Source organism: Entelurus aequoreus, linkage group LG17 (genome assembly GCF_033978785.1).
Source record: "Entelurus aequoreus isolate RoL-2023_Sb linkage group LG17, RoL_Eaeq_v1.1, whole genome shotgun sequence".
NCBI lineage: Eukaryota > Metazoa > Chordata > Actinopteri > Syngnathiformes > Syngnathidae > Entelurus > Entelurus aequoreus.
Window position 1 is genome coordinate 11,788,281 of NC_084747.1, and position 19,398 is coordinate 11,807,678.

The 19,398-nt window shown below is 40.6% G+C and overlaps 2 protein-coding genes across 3 annotated transcripts in view; both read left to right on the top strand.

Moving 5' to 3' along the window:
- Positions 1–5,883, top strand: part of LOC133631885 (oocyte zinc finger protein XlCOF6-like) — a 6,998-nt gene extending 1,115 nt beyond the window's left edge. The window contains exon 2 of one of the 2 annotated variants that reach the window (XM_062024059.1): positions 2,478–5,883. In XM_062024059.1, coding sequence (XP_061880043.1) covers positions 2,478–4,552 — 2,075 coding nt within the window. In that variant the 3' untranslated portion in view covers positions 4,553–5,883. The remainder of the gene's footprint in view (positions 1–2,477) is intronic. The other variant, XM_062024060.1, reaches the window with a different exon arrangement.
- A 3,309-nt stretch (positions 5,884–9,192) lies between these two features.
- On the top strand, positions 9,193–19,257 carry LOC133632416 (oocyte zinc finger protein XlCOF6.1-like). Its single transcript, XM_062024820.1, has 2 exons — positions 9,193–9,452; positions 15,225–19,257. The coding sequence occupies exons 1-2, from the start codon at positions 9,332–9,334 to the stop codon at positions 16,301–16,303; spliced, it is 1,200 nt and encodes a 399-aa protein (XP_061880804.1). The 5' UTR covers positions 9,193–9,331; the 3' UTR covers positions 16,304–19,257.
- The last annotated feature ends 141 nt before the right edge of the window (positions 19,258–19,398 follow it).

Consider the following 19,398-nt stretch of genomic DNA (forward strand, 5'->3'; position numbering starts at 1 on the left):
TGTTGTCAGTCATATAGGGAGCGACTAAAAAAAAATACATTCTCATTTACCATGAATTGCTTAACGTGGACTCCGACTTAAACAAGTTGAAAAACTTATTGGGGTGTTACCATTTAGTGGTCAATTGTACGGAATATGTACTGTACTGTGCAATCTACTAATAAAAGTTTCAATCAATCAAGTCATAGAAGGAGCAACTAAAAATAAATATATTGTCAGCCATATAGGGAGCAACTAAAAATAAATATATTGTCAGTCATATAGGGAGCAACTAAAAATAAATATATTGTCAGTCATATAGGGAGCAACTAAAAATAAATATATTGTCAGTCATATAGGGATCGACTAAAAATAAATATATTGTCAGTCATATAGGGAGCAACTAAAAATAAATATATTGTCAGCCATATAGGGAGCAACTAAAAATAAATATATTGTCAGTCATATAGGGAGCAACTAAAAATAAATATATTGTCAGTCATATAGGGATCGACTAAAAATAAATATATTGTCAGTCATATAGGGATCGACTAAAAATAAATACATTGTCAGCCATGTAGGGATCGTCTAAAAATAAATTCTGTGTCAGTCATATAGGGATCGACTAAAAATAAATGCATTGTCAGTCATATAGGGATAGACTAAAAATAAATGCATTGTCAGTCATATAGGGATCGACTAAAAATAATTATATTGTCAGTCATATAGGGATTGTCTAAAAATAAATACATTGTCAGTCATATAGGGATCGACTAAAAATAAACACATTGTCAGTCATATAGGGATCGACTAAAAAAACAAAAACATTGTCAGTCATATAGGGATCGACTAAGAATAAATCTGGTGTCAGCCATATAGGGATCGACTACAAAAAAATACATTGTCATTTACCATGAATTGATTAACGTGGACCCCGACTTAAACAAGTTGAAAAACTTATTTGGGTGTTACCATTTAGTGGTCAATTGTATGGAATATGTACTGTACTGTGCAATCTACTAATTTAAGTTTCAATCAATCAATCAAGTCATATAGGGAGCAACTAAAAATAAATATATTATCAGCCATATAGGGATAGACTAAAAATAAATACATTGTCAGTCATATAGGGATCGACTAAAAATAAATACATTGTCAGCAATATAGGGAGCAACTAAAAATATAAACATTGTCTGTCGTATAGGGATCGACTAAAAATAAAATACATTGTCAGTCATATAGGGATCGACTAAAAATAAATATATTGTCAGCCATATAGGGATCGACTAAAAATAAATACATTGTCAGCAATATAGGGAGCAACTAAAAATATAAACACTGTCTGTCGTATAGGGATCGACTAAAAATAAAATACATTGTCAGTCATATAGGGATCGACTAAAAATAAATACATTGTCAGTCATATAGGGATCGACTAAAAATAAATACATTGTCAGCAATATAGGGAGCAACTAAAAATATAAACATTGTCTGTCGTATAGGGATCGACTAAAAATAAAATACATTGTCAGTCATATAGGGATCGACTAAAAATAAATATATTGTCAGTCATATAGGGATCGACTAAAAATAAATATATTGTCAGCCATATAGGGATCGACTAAAAATAAATACATTGTCAGCAATATAGGGAGCAATTGAAAAAAAAAACATTGTCAGTCATATAGGGATCGACTAAAAATGAAATACATTGTCAGTCATATAGGGATCGACTAAAAATAAAATACATTGTCAGTCATATAGGGATCGACTAAAAATAAAATACATTGTCAGTCATATAGGGATCGACTAAAAATAAAGTGTAACTTACAACAAAATGTCTTCATACAGTAGCTTGCTCACAACCAGATTAGAGGGAAATTAATGTAATATTTGATTTGCAATCTTTTACATTCAAGCATGCCAGCATAATAAAAAGAATACGAAAGACTTTGTCTCTTGTTTGATTACTCAATGCATTAATAAAACGTAGGAGAGGTAGCAGCCGTCCAGGGTTAGGTTTAGGTCTCCGCGGTGCCATTTGTCTGCTGTGCTGGAGTCACAGGGACACATTGTGACAGCAATAGGTGGGAAAATGACCACCTACATAAATGAATAGGCATCCTCATAAATAACAATATGAATATAAAGCATTAAATCCATTCAAGAAAAAGTGAATTTTGCGTCCTTGCATGGATCTTTTTACATTGTTGAAATCCAATGTCGCCAAAGTATCGACAGCCTGCCTGTTCACTTCTGATACATCACAACTTTGCCATGAAAAGGAAAAAACACCAGGTTTTTGTGCGTAAGCAAGCTTAACACATGAGGCCTGTGGTCTTTGGGTAGAAAAAGGGGTGGCAAGGCACTAAATGGTGGGCCATGAAACACTACACACACATAGAGTAGTACATAGAATAAAGTGTGGAGCAAGTCAAAGGAGAAATACCTCATAGATGGTGTCTGAACTGAAGTGTTTTTGTGTTGTTTGTGTCCAGCAGGCGTCCAGCAGCTGATTCGTCATGACAAATGTCCTACTCAGTCGCAGGATGGGAGCTCCACTCCACAGCCCCTCCACCTTAAAGAGGAAGAGGAGGAACTCTGGATCACTCAGGAGGGAGAGTGTCTTCTAGGGCCGGAGGAAGCTGATCGCACTGTTTTCTCTGTGAAGCCTGAAGATGATGAAGAGAAACCACAACCAGACGACCTCTTAGCTCCACTCTCAGATAGTGAGGCTGAAAATGGGGTTGAAGTAACTTTGAGCAGCGATACAGACTGTGGAGGTGATATGAGGACTTACACTGACAACAAAGACTCTGAATGTCCTGAAAAGAAGAACGGTAAAAAAACGTTTAGCTGCTCGATTTGTGCAAAAAGCTTCACTAAAAAGGGCAATCGTACTCAACACATGAAAACACACCTGGAAAAAAACCCATTCAGTTGTTCAGTTTGTGTTAAAACATTCTTTAAAAAGTCCGATCTGGTAAACCACTTGAGAAAGCACACGGGAGAAAAACCTTTCAGTTGCTCAGTTTGCGGCGAAAACTTTTCGTACCGGCGAAGTATGACTCGTCACATGCTGATACACGCCGGAGAAAAACCCTTCAGTTGTTTATTTTGTGGAAAAAGATTCTCTCTAAAATACCCGATGAAACGTCACATGTCAACGCACACGGGCGAAGAGCTTTTTCGTTGCTCGGTTTGTGGCGAGAACTTTTTTGACAGACCAAGTTTGACTCAGCACATGTTGAAACACACCGGGGACAACTTCACTTGCTCAGTTTGCGGCGAGGGATTTACGCAGAAGGAACCCTTGGACGCACACATGGCGACGCATACGGAAGAGAAACCTTTTCGTTGCTCGGTTTGCAGCGCAAGTTTCCCCCACAGACAAAGTTTGACTCGTCACATGCTGAGACACACTGGAGAAAACCCCTTCAGTTGCTCAATTTGTGGTATCACCTTCACTCAAAAGGAAACTATGGTAACGCACATGGCAACACATACAGAAGAAAGAGCTTTCCGTTGCTCAGTTTGTGATGACAGCTTTGCTTACAGACAAAGTTTGACACGACACATGCTGAAGCACACTGGAGAAAACCCCTTCAGTTGCTCGGTATGTGGTATCACATTCACTCAGAAGGAAACTCTGGAAACACACGTGGCAACGCACACAGAAGAAAAACCTTTTCGTTGCTCAGTTTGCAGCGCGAGCTTTCTTTACAGGCAAAGTTTGACTCGACACATGCTGAAACACACCGGAGAAAACCCCTTCAGTTGTTTAGTTTGTGCTATCACCTTTACTCAAAAAGAAACCATGGTAACGCACATGGCAACGCACACGGAAGAAAAAGCTTTTCATTGCTCAGTTTGTGGCGAAAGCTTTGCTTACAGACAAAGTTTGACGCGACACATGCTTAAACACACCGGAGAAAGACCCTTCAGTTGCTCGGTATGCGGTAAGAGTTTCTCCGTGAAATACACTATGATAAAACACGAGAGAACGCACACAAAAGAAAAGCACTTTAGTTGCTCAGTCTGTAGTAACATATTTACTGAGAAGGAAGCCATGGTAACACATATGCAAACGCACACAGAAGAGAATCTTTTTTCTTGCTCAGTTTGTGGCGAACGATTCGCTCGGAAGGAAGACATGGCAACACACAAGCGAATGCACACAGCAGAAAAACCCTTTCGTTGCTCAGTTTGCGGCAAAAGATTTGCTCTGGAGGCAAATATGGTGACGCACGCGGGAACGCACAAAGAAGAAAAACTCTTTGGTTGCTCAGTGTGCGGCGAAAGCTTCTATCACCGACGGAATTTCACCCGACACATGCTCAAGCACACGGGAGAAAAACCTTTCGGTTGTTTAGTTTGCGGTAAGAGATTCTCTATCAAAAACTCCATGGAAAGACACGTCAGAAAGCACAACGGGAAGAAACCGTTGAGTTGCTCAGTTTGTGGTAAAAGATACTTTGACAAAAGAGCTATTTTTGCACACATGAAAACACACAATATTGATATCTTAGACGCCCAATTGGGGGTCAAAGTTATACTTGGAAGAAAAGAATGACAGCGCACAAGCGGACACACAACTTAGAATAAAAGTATGTGTTGAAAGATTGTCAAATTATAGAAGTGTATTATCAAATCTACCGCGTGTATTATACCAGATTCCCTCATTATTTAGAGCAACTGCACACCGAATTGAAGAAATAAATCATCAGCCAAATAGCGGCCCACACCACTTTGATTGGTTGAGAACAACAGGGATGGTGTTTTCCTCACTTGCATTCTTTTGGCCTTCATCAATGATCATAAAAGTGTGTTTGTGTTGTGACAATGTTGTACAATATTGTTGTACATGCACACAAAGCAGTGGTTCCCATAAACTGCCAAGATACCTGTGGCGGTGGGGGCGTGGCTATGGGCGTGGTCACCATGACATCGTCAAGTAATTTGCATAATGTACTACAATGATATAATTTTCTCTAAAAAGGCTCAAAAAATGTATACTTACTAATTAATAATAACAGTTTTGTTTTAAACGTCCATCCATCCATCCATTTTACAATATAAATACAACACTTTATGTACATATTTATATACAGATTTGAACAATAAGTTATTCACTGAAATATATTTATTAATTGTGGTTCTTACAAAAAATATATCTTATAAAATATAAAAGCTAAAATGCTCTTAAAGCTCTGCCCCTTTAATTAGTGCATACTAAATAATTTAACTTTAGCCTACTACTACAAGCATATTATTTACCAGCAACATAAAGTGAAACAGAGGCAGAGGTGTCCTGCCACAGTCAGTAACAAATAAACAGAAAACCGTAGTGGTCAAATACAAATAAGGCAACAAGAGAAGTATCCTACACTTCTCTTTTGTAAAATAAATGTAAACAGCCTATATGGGCATCTACATCAACTACATGATTTGCCCGAGAAGCTGGACAGGACAAAAAAAAAAAATTATTTTTTTTTTTTTAAATTTTTTTTATTTATTTGTGGCGGACGTAATTTTTTCGTGGCGGTCCGCCACAAATAAATGAATGTGTGGGAAACACTGCAAAGTGTAAGTTACAACATATCCTCTATGTTCAACAACACTTACACTTGTTTTAATGCCGTTATAAGACAAACAAAAAATGAAGTAGACAATGACTGTGGTGTCCTCTTTTTGGACAGAAGATTTTTTATTTTGTTAATGTGTTGTTGTAAATATCTTAAGGACTCAATTAAGAAATTGAAGAGACTTAATTGGCATAACAGCAGACTTGAGCTGGCACAAAATTTAGTACGTCCCAGATTTATAGTACGAGTATGTGATGTACAATTGACATAATAACATGTGCCATAATATATAACGTAATAAAATTGTGCTACAACCTCATGCTGTAACATTTTTTTTTTAAATATCAAATGTACCTTTAAAAACGTCGGACTTCTGCACTCTTACGTAATGAGGAGCTGGATCAGTGATATTTGCTTTTAATGTTTGCTATAATGAGGACTCAGTCAGTAGGAGTGTTAGCGCCCCTCTACCTCAAAGAACTGCTCACCCCCAAATCCTCCACACGACACCTCCGCTCCGGACAGGCTGACCTCCTCCAAAGCTACGAACAATGGGAGACCGGGCTTTCGGCTCCGCCGCTCCCAGTCTGTGGAACGCTCTCCCTGACCACCTGAGGGCACCACAGACTGTGGATGCTTTTTTAAAAAGGCTTAAAAACCCTTCTTTTTAAAAAAGCCTTTCTTTTTAAAAAAAAAAAAAAAGCGGGAGTTGCCATGCACGGCGCTAACCAGGCCCATCAGGAGCAAGGGTGAAGTGTCTTGCTCAAGGACACAACGGACATGACTAGGATGGTAGAAGGTGGGGATTGAACCAGTAACCCTCAGATTGCTGGCACGGCCACTCTCCCAACTTCGTCACGCCGTCCCCTTTTTTTTTAGGTACATGCATACTAGTTCTAGCTATTAGGCTGTTCTAGTTTTTATTAGGGTCCGCCCTGTAACCAGTACAAAGGACTCCCTCATGGAGTCCTTTGTACTGGTTACAAAGGAACCTATTGTTATTGTAAGGTTTTATTATTATTCTTCCGCACCGTTGCGCACTACTTTGCCCCCCTTAACATGCTTCAAAACTCACCAAATTTTTTACACACATTCGAAAAGAAGTCAAGACCACATAGTCAAAAAAACAAACCCCAAAAATCACAATTGCGCTCTAGCGCCCCCTAGGAAGAGAACTGACTCTAAATCCCACTAGGAAGGTCGTAGAGACATGAAACAAAAACCAGTATGTAGGTCTCAACAATTCATAATTTCACATCCTCGGGCAAAAACCAACAGGAAGTTGGCAATTTCCCATTTTAGACAAAAATTTACTAGAAACACTCCTTTTTACGTCCTTGACCTCTAATTTGACCCCCTTAAAATACTTCAAAAATCACCAAACTTCTCACACACATCGGGACTGGTGGAATTTAAGATCTAAAAAAAAAAACCGAACCCCAAAACTCACAACTGTGCTCTACATAATTTTTGAAAAAAAACGAGAAAAAACTGCTCCTCAGAGGAAAACTCAGACAAAACTGCTTGTAACTTCCGGTAGGAACGTCTTAGAGACATGAAACAAATACCTCTACGTAGGTCTCGTCTAGACCTACATTTCATAGATTGACATCCTTCAGCAAAAATTAACAGGAAGTTTGCTATTCCTCCTTCAATACAACATTTTTGTTACAACCGGTCACCAAACATCAAACGTTATCTCCTCTGAGAGCGTTTGTCGTTTCGGCTTCAAACTGCTACAGGAGAGAGATTGAACCCTTCTGATTAAAAGTTGACGAAAGAGTTGTGATTAGTGCTACCGTTTTGATTTTACGAGCCTTCAAAGACCCGCAGCACTAAAGTTGCTCCGGTGCCAAAAATGACAACGAAAATGCAATTACTCCTTCTTTGTCCTCAAAATTCTACACACAATAGCCTATAATGACAATGTGAACTCAGACACAACTTCCTCTAACTCCCAGTACGAATATCGTAGAGACACGAAACAAAAACCTCTATGTAGGTCTCACTCAGGACTACCACTGGACAAAAGTATTGGGACACCTAGGACTAGCACCTGCCAAAAAGCGGACCCGACCAACGCGGCTTGCAGCTTTAAATTTTATTTATTTTTAATATCTTTATTTTAATTTTTTTTAATAATACACTTAGGCACTTTGAGGTGGTTTTCTCAATGTAAAGCGCTTTTTACAAATAAAATCTATTATTATTATTATTATTATTAGCACTTGTAATGCTGACCATATATGGGCATGGATGAATATGTGCTGACGCAATATGACACCAATTATGTTTTTGTGTGTTTGTTTTTGTTTCCACTTTACTCTTTTAAGCAACTTCAGTTCTGCGCTTCACGACGGTTGTTTCAAAATATAAGCCTTTTATTTAAATAAATATTTGCCCACTGAAAAATACAAATACCGTAGTTACATTTAAAAAATGTATACAACTTTTATCCATCAACATTGATCCTATGAGGTATTTACAAATAATAGTTTTGTTTATTTGAAGAAATGGTTGTCGTGAACTTTAGCCAATGGAACTTTTATTTAACTAATTATTATAAAGTACAAATCGGACGTACAGTGCATCCGGAAATTATTCCAGACGCTTCACATTTTCCACATTTTGTTACGTATCAGAATCAGAAGTACTTTATTCATCCCTGAGGGGAAATTAACATTTTCAGCACTATTCAAGAGCAGACAAACATTACAGGGAGACAGAACAGGATCGCTGACGGGTCTGACAACTTCCGGCGCCCCTTACAAAAAAGGTGAGAAAACGCTGGGGGAAGTGAGAAAAAATATATTCAGTCTAAGCCTGGGCCCCTGCAGAGGGGGTCCAGACTGAGGCCAAGGGAGAAAAAAACCTCATTGCCATAGCACACATAAACATGTGTGTAAGAAGGAAACATCAAAGAACACCAAGGAATGTTAAATACATTAAAGGAGCCGAGCTGATGCAACCAGAAATTTCTACACACAAAAATAAAAAAAGAATTATGTGTTATTATAAGCCAATTGCTTAAAACACACAAACTAACACCAAAAAAACAACATCAATCAAATATTGTTCATTTTAAAATACAACCATGATTGTTTTGTGTGTGTTAAAATGGAAATGACTAGTTTAAAAAAAAAAGATTTGCTTTTGTATTTTTATTTTTTTTTTAAAAATTGAAATCCCTTGTAAGCACAAACAGAAAAAAAGACCACAAAATGGTGTTTATTTTTAACACGGCACTTCAAGGACCGACGGAATTTTTTTTTTCCATTTTCGAGAACCGGAAGTAGCGATTTAAAGCCGTGTGATGCATGCGTAGATATTTCTTTCGTTGTGCCATGTCTATGATTATTTCTGTGTAGTACTTCAAAGATATTTAAGCCACGCATAAGGCTACCGTAGTTCCTATCCCCGCTTTTACTTTGAAAATTAAAATACTTCCGGTGTCCCGTCAGTTTTCCCCGTTTCTTTTCACTGGGGGATTTAAATATGTTGTATGGAATATAAAATCAAAATCAAAAAGTTTCTTTTTTTTTTTTTCGTAAAACTGTAATCACTCAGGAGGGAAAAGGTGCGCAAACGCCGTATTTGCAACGCGCATGCGCGTATTGACGACCCAAGATGGCAGACTAGGCTAATGTCGCTTTTCCGGAGAAGTTTTAAATAGTCACAGCGAATATAGCAACAAATACCTCAAATAGTCGTCTTTTTTGAAGCCTAACTTGAGTTATCTGAAGTGAAGATTGAAGACGTGATAGAAGATGGACGACTACTGCTATGCTAAGATGGCGACGTCCGCTAAAAGAGAACATGAAAGAGAATCAGCGCCACCAACTTCCAGCAAATCACCAACGGAGATAAAGACGAAAACTGAAGATGAAGGTGAGTGTGTTGATTGTTTTATTCTTAAAGATATTTGAAGTCTGAAAAAGGTGTTGATGAGTAATTAGCCGACTTGGTTGAAGAATGTAAACAAAGAGCCGCCATGATTGTTAGCGTGAAGAAGGAAGTGGAGTTCCATCCATCCATTTTCTACCGCTTGGCCCGTTTGGGGTCGCGGGGGGTGCTGGAGCCTATCTCAGCTGCATTCGGGCGGAAGGCGGTCTACACACTGGACAAGTCGCCACCTCATCACAGGGCCAACACAGATAGACAGACAACATTCACACTCACATTCACACACTAGGGACCATTTAGTGTTGCCAATCAACCTATCCCCAGGTGCATGTCTTTGGAGGTGGGAGGGGCCTATCCCCAGGTGCATGTCTTTGGAGGTGGGAGGGGCCTATCCCCAGGTGCATGTCTTTGGAGGAGGGAGGGGCCTATCCCCAGGTGCATGTCTTTGGAGGAGGGAGGGGCCTATCCCCAGGTGCATGTCTTTGGAGGTGGGAGGGGCCTATCCCCAGGTGCATGTCTTTGGATGTGGGAGGGGCCTATCCCTAGGTACATGTCTTTGGAGGTGGGAGGAAGCCGGAGTACCCGGAGGGAACCCACGCAGTCACGGGGAGAACATGCAAACTCCACACAGAAAGACCCCGAGCCCGGGATTGAACTCAGGGCCTTCGTATTGTGAGGCACACGCACTAACCCCTGTTCCACCATGCTGCCGGAAGTGGCGTTTAGATCTAAAATATGCTTTAGATCAGGGGTCGGGAACCTTTTTGGCTGAGAGAGCCCATCCATCCATCCATCTTCTTCCGCTTATCCGAGGTCAGGTCGCGGGGGCAGCAGCTTAAGCAGGGAAGCCCAGACTTCCCTCTCCCCAGCCACTTCGTCCAGCTCCTCCCGGGGGATCCCGAGGCGTTCCCAGGCCAGCCGGGAGACATAGTCTTCCCAACGTGTCCTGGGTCTTCCCCGTGGCCTCCTACCGGTCGGACGTGCCCTAAACACCTCCCTAGGGAGGCGTTTGGCTGAGAGAGCCACAAAAGCCAAATATTTTTTAAATGTATTTCCGTGAGGGACATAAGATATATATTTTTAACACTAAATACAACTGAATGCGTGCATTTTAAGTAAGACCAACATTTTTAGAGTATAACAAGTCTCTTAATCTTTGTAATAACATTGTTATTCTGAAGCTAACCAATAATAAAATAAAATACTTCTTACCATTAATGCCACCCTCCTGTACCCCGGAGGACAGCTGGGATTGGCTGAGCCACCCACAACCTTGAACGAGTGCGGTAGAAACCGAATGGATGGATTAAAATGCATGTTTTATATTTTGAACGTTATTTTGAACACTTTGATTTCCAGCGGAACTATTCATTACTTATCGTACTTCAGTAGGTCTTTATTGTCATTGCACAAGTACAACAAAACTTTGTTTTCAGCACAAACCCGTTCAAGATGAGACAAACAAACAGTGTACAGGGTTACAGAACAGGAACGCTGATGGGTCGCCACAAGGCGCCCCGTAAAAGATGGGAAAAAGGTCAACGCTGGGGAAGGATGAGTAAAAAAAAAATACAATCTAGTCTGGAGTGGGAAAAAAACCTCCATAGCAAAGCACATATACATATTACAACGTACATCTCCAGATATCTAGCAACAGAGGGGAGGGAGTGGGGGGGCCACGGTGGCAGGCTGCAGCTCTTCAGGCGCTGCCCCTCCGTCCATCACCCCTAAGGGATTCGCGTCAAGGGCGTTGGATTGGGGGCTGGGGTATGTGTGTGTGACGTATATTTTTTGTGGATGCATGTGTGTGTGTAAGCCTGCCGCGTGTCTCTGTTCCGCGGCCTTGATGTCGTGCAGCCGATAGTCAGTCCAAAGTCAACAACCACAGGTGTGTTATCGTGTTAAGCAATGTCAGCGAAGATGTATCTGAGAGCCAGATACAGTCACCAAAAGAGCCACACCTGGCTCGAGAGCCATAGGTTCCCTACCCCTGCTTTAGATTGTTGCACGTCAGAGACTGAAAATACATAAAGTGTATTGTTACAATAAAATATGTTTTTTTTAATCGAAAAGGCATACATATCATTGTATATTTCTACAAGAAATACATTTTCTACATGTTATTACTTCTTTCTCAAAAAATTTGAGAGTTAAGGATTGGGTCAACTGGAAGATTTAATGTCAGGTTCAAACACTGATGACATCTATTGAACAGACAAAGAAGCAAGGAATCAAACAGAGACAGAATTCAATTTGGATGCATATGCAAAAGTGCAATATATTTATATGTACAGTAATCTATTTATTTATATCTGCACCTTATTGCTCTTTTATCCTGCACTACAACGAGCTAATTGTCAGGTTCAAACACCGATGACATCTATTAGACAGGACAAGAAGCAAGGAATTAAACAGAGACATGATTCAATTTGGCTCACGAGGAGAAACGTCTGGGCTGTACTCTTGCACAGTCTCCCACCACACTCTGACGAAAGATTGTACGCCTCCTCTTATATTTGGACTTTCCCTGATTACATGGCAACAGCTGTTTCTAAAGGAAGGGGGGTCGTAAACAGCCGTCGCCTTTGGTTACAAAACAGTTCAAAGAAAAGGTGCCCCGAGGGGGGTCAGGCCCTGCTTCCTCTCCGCTTTGTAGATCTCGGGTCAAGACAAATCTTCCTGTGGATTACAATACATCAAAGAAACCGACACCTTCATGTCGCTTCCCGTCCTACACAGTGGAGTTTTGCAAGCCTTTTGATTGGTAAGATCAAAGACAGCTTTTGTCTGCTCATTGAAACACAAAGTTTTGTGATAACTTAGATACAATTATTCTGACATTTAACAACATTTTTGTTTCGCATTCTAACATGTAAAAATCGTCTCCTTCTTAGTGGCTAGCAATGCAGCTAATAGGAGCAATCAATTCTACCTCTAATCACTTTAAAAATGCATTCCAAAACCGCCAGTCTGGTGCATTCTTTGTGTTTTTACAGCTTGCAACAGACGGACTGCCCCTTCCACGGCGTAGGCGTCGCCTCCGTAATGCACGAATGTCTCAGCTTCAGTTGAGATTAATTTCACTTATCGTTTTTCCTCGATTTTAATGTTTTTATAATCGTGAGAAGCCATAATCCAATACAAATTTCGATGAATGTCTAGCCTGACTGTGTTCACACAGCTGCGTGTTCTCATCCGAGAGGACGAGCCAGCAAAAGTTCCAGAAAACCTGGCACCTTTCCGTGGCGTCAGAGGTGACCTCTTCTGTGGGAACCATGTCTGTGTGGCAGTGGGGATATGCACTAGAACTCCCTGCGCTTCGAGGGCATGAGACCTTTGGCCATGTTACACGAGGGCCATAGTCGTCGCCATACTTGCCAACCCTCCCGGATTTTCCGGGAGCCTCCCGGAATTCTGCGCCTCTCCCGAAAACCTCCCGGAAGAAATTTTCTCCCGAAAATCTCCCGGGATTCAGACGGAGCTGGAGGCCACGCCCCCTCCAGCTCCATGCGGACCTGAGTGGGGACAGCGGCGACAGTCTGTTTTCACGTCCGCTTTCTCACGATATAAACAGCGTGCCTGCCCAATGACGTTATAACTGTAGAATGATGGAGGGCGAGTTCTTGGTTTCTTATGTGGGTTTATTGTTAGGCAGTTTCATTAACGTCCTCCCAGCGCGGTAAAAACACACAACAGCAGTCACGTTTTCGTCTACCGTAAAGCAGTTCGTCTGCCGTAAACAGCAATGTTGTGACACTCTTAAACAGGACAATACTGCCATCTACTGGATAGCCTCCGGAACACTGAAATTCAAGTATTTCTTTTATTTATATGTATAATAATATATATATATATATATATATATATATATATATATATATATATATATATATATATATATATATATATATATATATATATATATATATATATAGCTAGAATTCACTGAAAGTCAAGTATTTCATACATATATATATATATATATATATATATATATATATATATATATATATATATATATATATATATATGAAATATATATGAAATACTCGAGTTGGTGAATTCTAGCTGTAAATATACTCCTCCCCTCTTAACCACGCCCCCCGCCCCCACCCCCGACCACGCCCCACCCCCGACCACGCCCCACCCCCCACCTCCCGAAATTGGAGGTCTCAAGGTTGGCAAGCATGCTCGTCGTCGAAGTCAAGCAACGCTCCTCTGGTTTAGTTTGGTGGGCAGGCATGGACAGAGTCATTAGACTAAGACTTCTTTTTATTGTCATTGAAATTTGAACTTTACAGTACAGATAAGAACGACATTTTGTTGCATTAGTGTCAGAATAATTGTATGTAAGTTATCACAAAACTTTCTGTTCCCATGAGTTCCCGGTGTTGAGACAAAAGCTGTCTTTGTTCTTACCAAGCAAAAGGCTTGTAAAACTCCACTGTGTACGGTGGGAAACGACATGAAGGTGTCGGTTCCTTTGATCTGTTGTGATCCACAGGAAGATCTTGTCTTGACCCGAGATCTACAAAGCGGAGAGGAAGCAGGACCCGACACAAGCTCCAGGCATCTTTTCTTTGAACCGTTTTGTGACCGAGTGCAACAGCTTTTTACGACCCCCATGTCCCCTTAGAAACAGCTGTTGCTATGTAATCAGGGAAAGTCCAAATAAAAGAGGAGGCGTGCAACCATTTCGCCAGAGCGTGGTGGAAGACTGTACAAGAGTACAGCCCAGACGTTTCTCCTCATGAGCCAAATTGAATCCTGTCTCTGTTTAATTCCTTGCTTCTTGTCTTGTCTAATAGATGTCATCGGTGTTTGAACCTGACAATTAGCTCGTTGTAGTGCAGGATAAAAGAGCAATAAGGTGCAGATATAAATAAATAGATTACTGTACATATAAATATATTGCACTTTTGCATATGCATCCACGTTTATGGATGTATGTTATATTGTCTTTATATTCCAGCCAGTTAATCCGTTTTTTGGGGGGAATTGAGGGGATTATTTTGATGCGTTCAAGGGTCTGATGGCCTGAGGGAAGAAGCTGTTACAGAACCTTGAGGTTCTGCTACGGAGGCTGTGGAACCTCTTTCTAGAGTCCGGCAGTGAAAACAGTCCTTGGTGGGGGTGGGAGGAGTCTCTGCAGATTGTCTGAGCCCTGGTCAGGCAGCGGCTTTTTGCGATTTTCTGGATAGAATGAAGAGGAGTCCTGATGATATTATCCGCCGTTGTCACCACTCTCTGCAGAGACTTCCAGTCTGAGGCACTGCAGGCTCCAGTCCAGACAGAGATGCAGTTGGTCAGTAGGCTCTCTATAGTGCCTCTGTAGAACGGGAGAGGGAGCTGTGCTCTTTTTATCCTACGCAAAAAAGTGAATGCGCTGCTGAGCTCTTTTTACAAGAGTAGGGACCAGGTCATATTGTCAGTATGGAGGACTGCTTTCATTTTGGTCCACACCAGGCCAGATTGCTGCACAACTGGTTACCTTACCCCTTGCTGACGGCTGACATTGGCACGCCAGACGCCTGAAATCAATGCTTGAGACCAGGCTGATGCAGTGGACCTGCACCAAACCGATGTCGACTGGATTGGCCCTAGTGCACAGCTACCTGGCCTACAGCCCCCGTCCTTTCAGGGCTCGCCAAGGACTCCTCTACTTGCAGGACTATGTTACAGACTTTTGATTTTTTTTTAAATCAAGGAGAAACATCTCATGTCTTAACTCAAGTGTGTTTGTGTTGTGTCCCGCAGAAGACCAGCAGCTGATTGGTTATCCAGAAGAACTTCCTCCTCAGCCACAGGTGGGGAGCTCCACTTTGAAGCAGGAGGATCCACAGCCACCCCACATTAAAGAAGAAGAGGAGGAACTCTGGATCACTCAGGAGGCTGATCTCACCAAGTTGCCACTGACTATTGTCTCTGTGAAGACTGAAGACGATGAAGAGAAACCACAGCTGGAGAACCTCTTAGCTCCACTATCAGATAGTGAGACTGAAGATGGGCTTGAGGAACCTTTCAGCAGCGATACAGACTGGGATTGTGAAATGAGGACGCACACTAACAACGGACACTCTGAATGCTCTAAAAAGAAGAGTTGTAAAAAAGGTTTGAGCTGCTCAGTTTGTGCTAAAGTCTTCACACACAAGGGCAATCTCACTCAACACATGAGAACACACACAGGAGAAAAACCATTCACTTGTTCAGTTTGTGGTAAAAGCTTTTCTCTAAAGAGACCTTTGGATGACCACATGAGAACACACGCAGGAGAAAAAACTTTTCTTTGCTCACTTTGTGGTAAAAGCTTTTTTACCAGATCAGGTTTGACAGGACACACAACGAAACACACTAGAGAAAAAACATTAAGTTGTGATGTTTGTGGTAAAAGATTCCTTTACAACGCAGATATGTTGAGACACATAAGAACACACACCGGCGAAAAACCGTTCAGGTGTTCAGTTTGTGGTAAGAGCTATACTAAAAGCAACATTTTGTCTGATCACATGAGAACGCACACTGGAGAAAAACCCTTTAGTTGCTCAGTTTGTAACGAAAGATTTGTTTCCAAGAAACATTTGAATTTTCACTCAACGAAACACACCGGAGAAAAACCCTTCCGTTGTTCAGTTTGCCCGACAAGATTCACCCAGAAGATAGATTTAGTACGACACTTGAGAATACACACGGGACACAAACCGTTCAGTTGCTCAGTTTGTGGCAACAGATTCACTCAGAAACCAGCTATGTTAAGACATCGGAAAACGCACACGGAAGAAAAACCTTTTGTTGCTCAGTGTGCGGTCAGAGATTCACTCGTAAAGATAATATGGTAAAACACATGAACATGCATACCGCAAACATAAACCCTGTTGTTGTTTCTCAATGAGGTTTATAGCTTAGACAAAGTTTGATACATGCTGTGAAACATCGGGAAAATGATTCTCTCGGTTTAACAAGGGAGCAAATCATGCAGACACAAGTTCACACTTGAGGAGAATAACCTATTTAATCGGTGGATTATTTGTGTTGTCAATGTCAGCCAGCACACATGCGGACATAAAACAGTGTCACACCACACGTGAGAAGTCACCTAAAAAGTGACGATCTCTTTGTTGTGAGCACGATACCTGACGATCTAATGAGTTGGTGATGTCAAGAACAGCAGCTTTGGTCCTTTGAGACACTTGTGAAAAAGGGACAGTTGTTGTAAAACTTGGTCCGCATTGCCGGCAGTAAGTCGGGCCCGTTTCCAGTGAGGGTTGGACTCCGCCAAGGCTGCCCTTTGTCACCCATTCTGTTCAGAACTTTTATGGACAGAATTTCTAGACGCAGTCAAGGCGTTGAGGGGATCTGGTTTGGTGGCTGCAGGATTAGGTCTCTGCTTTTTGCAGATGATGTGGTCCTGATGGCTTCATCTGGCCAGGATCTTCAGCTCTCACTGGATCGATTCGTAGCAGAGTGTGAAGCTACTGGGATGAGAATCAGCACCTCCAAGTCCGAGTCCATGGTTCTCGCCCGGAAAAGGGTGGAGTGCCATCTCCGGGTTGGGGAGGAGACCCTGCCCCAAGTAGAGAAGTTCAAGTACCTCGGAGTCTTGTTCACGAGTGAGGGAAGAGTGGATGGTGAGATCGACAGGTGGATCGGTGCTGCGTCTTCAGTAATGTGGACACTGTATCGATCCGTTGTGGTGAAGAAGGAGCTGAGCCGGAAGGCAAAGCTCTCAATTTACCGGTCGATCTACGTTCCCATCCTGCTTAGGCTGCTGCCCCCGCGACCCGACCTCGGATAAGCGGAAGAAGATGGATGGATTGATGGATGTTGTAAAACAGCAGTGTTTTTTATTAATGACTTCAATTTTTATTTAATTTAAAACATTTTTTTTTACCATAGCGTTGGTATCACTTTGCCATCCAGGTGATATAAGGGCTGCCCGCTCCTCACAATCATGGTCCACATAACATTTTTTCTTGTAAAATGAGAGTTTCAGGTGTGCTCCAAAAGGCTGCCGTAGTTAGTCAGCAAACTGGCCTCGTTGTACAAAGTTAGATGTCAATATTGATAGAGTATATGAAACTAAATTCTTGGGAATAATAATTGGTCATAAATTATGTTGAAAACCGCATATTGAATATATAAAGACAAAAATATCCAAATCCATTGCTATTGTTTATAAAGTAAGACACTTGCTGAATAAGAAATGTCTGCATATGTTATATTATTCTTTTATTTTTCCATATTTAACATATTGTGTTGAAGTTTGGGGAAATGTTTGTAAAACAAACATAGAGCCAATAATTAAACTTCAAAAAAAGGGTCACACAAAGCGTGCTACTATGAACATACCAATCCATTATTTATGAGTTCTAATGTGTTCAAATGTTCAGATTTTGTGTTTTTAAAAACAATGGAAATGATGTTTGGAGTAAAGAACAACTGCCTTCCAGCTTGTATTCTTAGGTTATTTACATTAAGAGGAGAAAAGTATAATTTACGGGGATATTGATTTGTGAAATAGGTAAAGTAAGAAGGAATATAAAATACAAATGTATTTCAGTTTTAGGAGTTAAATGGTGGAACAAGCTCAGTGATGAGTTGAAGACATGTAGTTCTTTGTTAAGGTTTAAGAAAACCTTGAAAGGTGAAATATTTGAAAATTATAAAATATAGTAACAATTACTTTCATCGCATTGATTTTTTTTAACTTTGATGTTCCAGGCAATGTAATTTTCAGTGAAGGTATAGGATAGGCAAATATAAGCTTTGGCTTCAGCTTATTCCTTTTTCGCTCATTCTTTTTCTTTTCTTTTTGTGTGTAAATGTGTATGATTGTTAAATATAATAATAATAATAATAATACCTGGGATTTATATAGCGCTTTTCTAAGTACCTAAAGTCGCTTTACATGTTAAAAACCCATCATTCATTCACACCTGGTGGTGGTAAGCTACTTTCATAGCCACAGCTGCCCTGGGGTAGTCTGACGGAAGCGTGGCTGCCAATTTGCGCCTACGGCCCCTCCGACCACCACCTATCATTCATTCAACATTCATTCACCGGTGTGAGTGGCACCGGGGGCAAGGGTGAAGTGTCCTGCCCAAGGACACAACGGCATGGTAAGAGGCGGGGAGCGAACCTGCAACCCTCAGGTGTCTGACACGGGCGCTCAACCCACTACGCCATGCCGCCCCATGATATGTATAATCTGTATAATATGTATAATCTGTACTGTTAAACAGGTCACACAAAATGGTTGATGGTTGATTATATGACGGAAATAAACGTATTTAATTCATTCATTCGTGTCCACAAAGTTTGGTGAATCTAAGTCTGTATAAGTACCACTGGATTTGTTGTTTTATGTACATTTTGTTGGGTGAAAATCAAATTGGTAAATGCTTGTACGAATTTTAAACTGTGCTAATGCTAATTTTTCACTAGCCTGTCAAAAGGATTGCCCATTGAATGTTAGCATTAAGCTAGTAGCATAAAAGTCAACTTTTATCTTTTATGATTGTATTGCTTTTTTTTCTTTTTTTCGTGACATTCCGTTGTTTCGATTTGACGTGATTCCTACCTTCCTGCCTTTCCTTTGTGTGCTTAGTTTTACTGTAACTATATAAGACTATCAATAAAACAATTTTTTAAGTATTTTCATCTCTAATTTGAAGGACTGGTTAACGATCTGCCAAACTAAACTCCAACATCCAAGAAGGATGTGTTTTTTCTATGTTATGGATCATTAAACCAACATGCCTCAATAAATATTTTTTCTCTACCCCTTCAAGGACACTGGGAATAATCTTTCAACAGAAATATTTTTTTTAGTTACAACGAATAAAACGCAGTTTATTAAAAAGACATGCTTTTTTGTTGTCCAGAGTAAACTGCATGAAAACCGATTGAGAAACAAGCATGTTATGGTTTATAT